Source organism: Limulus polyphemus, unplaced genomic scaffold (genome assembly GCF_000517525.1).
Source record: "Limulus polyphemus unplaced genomic scaffold, Limulus_polyphemus-2.1.2 Scaffold4126, whole genome shotgun sequence".
Lineage (NCBI taxonomy): Eukaryota > Metazoa > Arthropoda > Merostomata > Xiphosura > Limulidae > Limulus > Limulus polyphemus.
In genome coordinates this window covers 93,270-99,931 of record NW_013669736.1, presented here as the reverse complement: position 1 = coordinate 99,931, position 6,662 = coordinate 93,270, and the positions used below count along the sequence as shown (strand labels likewise).

Here is a 6,662-nt window from a genome sequence, read left to right as displayed (position 1 = left end):
TTTTTTTTATTATTGTTTGTGACAAACAAAGATTGTGTACATTTCCTATCAAACTTGTCCAGTTTGTTTATTTTCTCAAATAAGGTTAGATTTTAGTCAAGTGTTGAAAAGCAAATTACTCTTCAAGTTCCTTATTTAATCCTGCTCTAAAAGCAATCTTATCTGATACTTGTATAGAAATAATTTTTGAATGAGAATGCCACAAAACCTCATTATTTTATTTAACATCATGACTTAGTTAGCAAGAGATTTAATATTATTACAAGATCAATATTTTAAGCTAATCTTCAGTTATTAAACAGACCTATTACGACATCCCTTCAAGCAGGGTAGATATCATCTGCTACATAGAACAATGGCATAAAGCAATTAGAATAAGACAAACTTCAACAGTTTTCTGGACTATGTGTTTATGATAAAATTTGTTAGAATTTAAATAAACTAAACTAAATTAAAAATTCCTATATTACAAAAGCAGTAAGAAAACATATGGTTTGTCTACATATCACAACTGGATGCAAGGTGAAATACAAAATGAAAAATCTTTATTATTACAATAAAACACAATCAGATTGTATATATTTGCAATTACTTACATAGGATGGTTGGTTTTCCTTGATCCTCTACATTTAACTTTTCAAGTTGAACGTATGTCTAAATTCAATGTTTCTTCCCACCCTTTCTGCCATGGGGCATTATAATGTGATGGTCAATTCCACTATTCGTTGGTAAAATAGTAGCCCAAGAGTTGGCAGTGGGTGGTGATGACTAGCTGCCTTCCCTCTAGTCTTACACTGCAAAATTAGGTACAGCTAGCGCAGATGGCTCTCATGTAGCTTTGCATGAAATCTATAACAAACAAACTTCATTAAAGGCAGAAAATGAATTATATAAGAGGAATTAGCAAGTAAACCAAAGACTCTTGGTGGAACTTTGATCAGAGGAAAGAGGAGTGGGTGGTTATGGCTAGCTGCCTTCCCTCGATCTTTCACTGTAAATTATGGACGATTAGCGCAGATAGTCCTCATGTAGTTTTGCGCAAAATTCGAAACAAACCAATGTTTCTTAGTTCACAAGAAACTTCGCATTTACTCAGATCGACTAGTGCTGCTCACGTAACTGGTCATTATTTCGTCAAAACATAGGTAAGGCCATATCTTCTAGATAGCACCTGAACGATCATTGAAGAACACTGATGTCGAGAACCTTGCACAAAAAATGCAGTATTGCAGTAATATATCGCCTGGACAGACCAGGTATTATGCACTTAAGAACAATGGAATAAAGGTACCTAAAATGACAGCTGCTTACTGTCTTTCTCGGTTGGTTAACTTTGTTTTTTAGAGCAAAGTCACATTGGGTTATCCATTGTGTCCACTGCAGGGAATCGAGCCCCGAATTTTAGCGTTATAAGTACACAAACTTACCGCTCTCCCACAGGGGGACTTCGAGTAAAGATCGTTTTTTTTTTCTTCTTCGTTGCGTTTTTTAGATAGAATTGAATATATATGTTGATGTTTTGATTATATATATATATATATTTGTATGTGTTTTTGTGAATATTGTTGGCTATATGTGCAGACTAACTGTTCTCTCCTTGTAATATTATAGTATTTATTCTGAATTTATTCTTTGTTCTGTATATGTGCAGGTTTAAAATAACACGTGTCGTGTCTTACTCCAAAAACATAATTTAATTAATCAAAATATTATATTAAAACCTTACATGTAATGTTTTAAAGAAATACGTTGAATTTTTTGGATTTTCATAACATAAAATGGTATTGATAATGATACCAAAATGTTAATAATATTCGGTATGTATTTGTTTGGGCACATTTCGTGACTGATAGGAATTTGTGACGGAGTTCTAGAGTGAAATGATTTATAAGTTATATAACTATTATGTAATTATACAGATTTTGCTATATCGCTTTAATGAAAGAAGAAAATTTTATACACAAATTTTTGCTCATCTTTCAGTTGCCATATTTTTTATAATAACTAAAATTAATATTAACAACTTGCATTTGTATATTGAAAATTAAATTGAGAGTTAAATGGAAAACTACAAAGTATAACTACAACTTATAAGCTTTGGTTATATTTCAATCAGGCCACAGTAGTGCACTACTATTACTAGTAATAGTGCTAGTAACTGAGTAAGCCTGGAGCCGAGCAACATGGCTTTGTAAGTGCGTTTGATTTTGTTAACTTTTACCGTTAATGGTATAGTTATGTGTATTTGTGTAAGATATTTCATGTTAATCGTCACCATGAAAAGTACTCACGACATTTCAAATTTATAACAATGCATTCAAGCATTATTACTAGTAGTGTCTCTAAATCTAGTGCTTGTAAATTGTAACACTGACAATACTAGTAGTATACTAATTATTTAGTAATTACTGTCCCTGATTCGTATTGTTACGGAGAATAAACTTACTTGTAAGTTGTATGCTATTTATTGTTTTAAACTAACTTTTGCAATTCAGGCTTAAAGGAGTATAAAAACGAAACTTATTATATTTACAAGGTATAAAAGCTGTATTTAATTTTAAAACCATGCATTCATGTGGTCACTCCCTCAATGTACTTACTCATAAGTAGACCAACTCGAATAAACATCCAAATTTCTTAGTGTTGTGCAAGAACATCCTTCATTAAAATTTAAAACTACAGAAGCCTTAGTGTGTGTGTTTATTGGTTTCCACAAAAGTTTTCTCTGAGCACAAATGAGTATACTTGATTAAAGTTATGTGCCACTTTCATGGTAAAAACTAAAAGAGGTTATAGTAAAACCTAAACAACTACTGTGGATCTGATAATAATATTTTTAATCACAATTTCATGTAATATTACTATATAAATTAATATATATGCTTTGTGCTCCTCTATGGTGCTATTAGGACCCCTCACTTAAAACATTGCAGTAGTCAAGTTTGATTAGTTTTTGCCTCAAACCCAAATCTAAAGTAAAGTAAATAAAACCTAGGTAGTACTAGGCTAACATAACTATTATAGTGCTGAGTAATGATTTATTTGTATAGAGATTTCCAATGCAAACACATGTATTTTAGAATAAAAGTAAAAGAGGAATCTGTCTTAACCAGCTAGAGCTTAAATCCATGTATTCTGGACTCATATTAATGTTCTGAGGCCAATACTTTATCAACTGAGCCACCAGTATTGAAATATTTAACATGATTTCTTATAGTAAATACAAGTTAATGCATTCAGGTTATCATAATTTAAATCACATATTTAAGATAGTTGGTAACTAACAATATCGAGATTGAAGAAAAGGATCTTGAATGAGTCATTCAGTCCATTTAAGCAATGCTATATTGCAAGTAATTAAACTAATAGAATTTTAGGGTGTATTTATAGACTGTTTACAAACTCTTATGAAAATAATTATTTTAACTGAAACCTAGCCTATCTTTTCCCACACTTTAACATGTGTTCTCTTATTTTATTGTCTTCAGAATATAAAATGAAGATATCAGAGGCAGTTATCTTATCAATCCCTCAAATAATCTTATACACTTCAATAAGATAATCTGTTACCATTATTTTCCCAAGAGAAAATAAATTAGGAGATCTTAACCTATCTCTGTAAAATAAGACTTCCAACCTTACAATTATCCTAGTACTAGTAGTAGCTCTCCTCTGAATCATTTCCAATAAGTCAACATCCTTTCTTAGATATGAAGCCCAAAACTTCCAACCTTACAATTATCCTAGTACTAGTAGTAGCTCTCCTCTGAATCATTTCCAATAAGTCAACACCCTTTCTTAGATATGAAGCCCAAAACTTTACATAGTATTGTAACTTAATTGAGGCCTAACTAGTGGTTTGTGTGGAGATAATTACTTCTTTTGAAGTGATTGACTTACGAAATCAGTTGTTGCCAACAGCAGTGGAAGCCAGCACTTCATTGGAATTTAGTAGGAGAATTGACAATTTCCTGTAAAAAAAAAGTTTAATTTTTACTTTTCTCAGAGGCAGGTGTACAAAGACAGCTTGGAATGACTAATGGTCCTTTGTTGTCCATAGGTTATATTACAATATTAAAAGAAAAAGCTAACATGGATTCATGTTAAAGAACCCTTGCCTTACAACTCTGTTAACTTTTTTCAAGGATGTTATTTATCTTGACTTTTTATGTGAGTTTGTAAGAGGTACAATACAGATCAGTTAAGAAAAACACATCTGTAGATTGTGGAAAGACTAGTTAGTTGGAGGACTGGCACTTTACAGGAGTTTAAGAGGGTAATTGGTGATTTCCCAAAAAATTATAGGCTGTATTTAAGTTTTTTTGTCTTTTTTATTGCTCAGAGGAATTATGGGTCACCTCAGCAGACCAACTTGTACTGTGTTGTCAATTTGTTTCTCATGAGTTGAATATACTAATGCCATGAGTTTTGGCACTGTGTTATTTCTACCCACCTGTAAATATTTTTGTTTTTATCATTATTGATTTAAAAACTTTCTTGTGATAAAAAATTGATCAATTGACATTACTTTTTACTTTTCTAATGTTTAATAACATTATAATTAAGGATTTTGAGCATTTTAACTCTCAAAAAAAAAGTTTTGAATACTTTTACACACAATTAAATACTCTACAATACAATAATTATAATACTTTAAACTATGATGATTATAAAACATTTTAATTGAGCTTGTTAGGGATTTATCTTTAATGCTATTACAGTATTCATCCACCAACTGCAGTAGGCAGATGTCTCGAACCACTAAGGTATTTCTTCAGTACAGTAATGCACTTCAACTTCCAAAGAGAATTGAAGTAACAACATGAAAGTATGTATTTAAAAAATGTTAAAAAACTCTATAAAAGTAAAGATTTTTGCAAATGGTTTAAGAATAAATCCACATAAAACCTGTCTATCCAAAGTTGGACAGAAGTGTATACCAACAGAATGTGGAAAATTATTATTTTGCACAATTATTTCTGTTTAACTTTAGAATTTCCAAATAGCTTCCAGTTATTTCAATATTTGAAATATGGGAGTGCAAGGATTGTGGCAGCTGTTGGCACCAGTAGGAAGACCTGTTACTCTGGAGTCTCTAGAAGGCAAAACTTTGTCAGTTGGTATCCTTCTCTTATGAACTTGTACATTTGTACTGTTATTCCAAAACATATTTGACTGTTAGGGTTTTCCTTTGCCCATCTAAGCATTGGTATGAGTTTTTCTCACTTGCTCCAGTCTTTTATTCCCCACTTAATTGCCCTTGGTGATATCTGTCTCGTGACATTCTCCACCTACGTCAATGTGCCCTCTTTCCTGCTACTGTATATAATCACCTCATTCAAATAATATTATCACTTTTTCTTGACAAAACATTCACTGATGAGTTTCTCTGTACTATGACCATTGAAGATACTTAGAGCATTCTTCGTGTTACCTATTTGATTTTCGTAAAAGAAAAAATATAGAAAAAAAAATTGTGTGGCAAGCCAATATGCATGAATTTCTGGATTACTGTTTCTGGCACAGAGGCAAATCAGGTGTCTCCTATCGCAACTCTGATATCTAGCGATGCTCAACAGTCGGGGTGGAGGTCACTCTCTGTTGAGGCTGTCCATGATTTTATTTGTAGTGAGATGGAGACATCGGTCCGGTATATTTGGTCTGGTAGTGTTTTTCCATGCGGCTCTGAGGCTGTACTTGTAGGCAATCCTGGACAATCTGAAGAGAATTTAGATTTGATTTTTCCAGTACTTTCCTTTACTATGTTGGCTTCTTATAGGCCAGTTTGGAACAACTGCCTCTGGCTCCTCATTTTCCATTGATACATTGATGTGTATATATATATATATATATATATATATATATATTGCAGTCCAAGTGCCCTAGCCACCAACGTGGGATTTAGGGGCCGTGGCCCTGTAATTCAAACCTTGAGCAGTGGGACCTCAGCTACCTCGTTGGGGCCTAGCCAGTAGTGTTGACGGACCACATCATGGTCCACCCGCGGTGCATGATTTAGGTTCCGGGTGAAGAGCATACCTGTTCTTTGTGTAGTGTGATTCCCCCACTAGGGTGCTAAATCTTCTATTGGCAAGCCCGTGATCTATGCAGATGTATGGATAATGTCCTCTTTGGTCCTTCCACCTTATCAATGTGGGATTCTAGCAGTAGTGTGAGAGGAGATGAGTATGTTTTTGAAGTTAACATTCTCTTAAATCAAAAATGTATTTCCAGTAATACTTACCTCTGTTCACACTCTTCCACCTTTCCTCTCCACTAAGATTTTCTATTAGAGACTGCGAATTAGGGTCAGTCTCGAAAAAGTGATCATATTATCTGAATTAGGTGCTTATATACAGTATCAAGATAGAGGGTGCATGGACATAGGTGAATAATATCATGAGACAGATATTGCCAAGGGCAATTAAGTGGGGCACAAAAGACTGGAGCAAGCAAGAAAAAATCAGACCAATGCTTAGATGGGCAAAGGAAGAAACCCTAGCAGTCGAGTAATAGCTGTTCTGTGAGCGGAAGTAAGTATTATTGGAAATGCATTTTTGATTTAAGAAAATGTTAACTTAATATATAAGATTTACCTGAAAGTGTGTTGAAACAGTAAAAGGAATAGTAAAAATTTGTACAATTCTCTTGTTGACCAAAGT

At 33.1% G+C, this 6,662-nt stretch overlaps 1 protein-coding gene across 2 annotated transcripts in view; it reads left to right on the top strand.

The window, feature by feature from the left end:
* The first annotated feature begins 1,899 nt into the window (after positions 1 to 1,899).
* LOC106470630 (DNA repair protein complementing XP-G cells homolog) overlaps positions 1,900 to 6,662 on the top strand; it is a 33,402-nt gene continuing 28,639 nt past the window's right edge. The window contains exons 1-2 of one of the 2 annotated variants that reach the window (XM_013931194.2): positions 1,900 to 2,191; positions 4,994 to 5,120. In XM_013931194.2, coding sequence (XP_013786648.1) covers positions 5,033 to 5,120 — 88 coding nt within the window. In that variant the 5' untranslated portion in view covers positions 1,900 to 2,191; positions 4,994 to 5,032. Of the gene's footprint in view, positions 2,192 to 2,424; positions 2,449 to 4,993; positions 5,121 to 6,662 lie in introns of those variants that run through there. The other variant, XM_022399258.1, reaches the window with a different exon arrangement.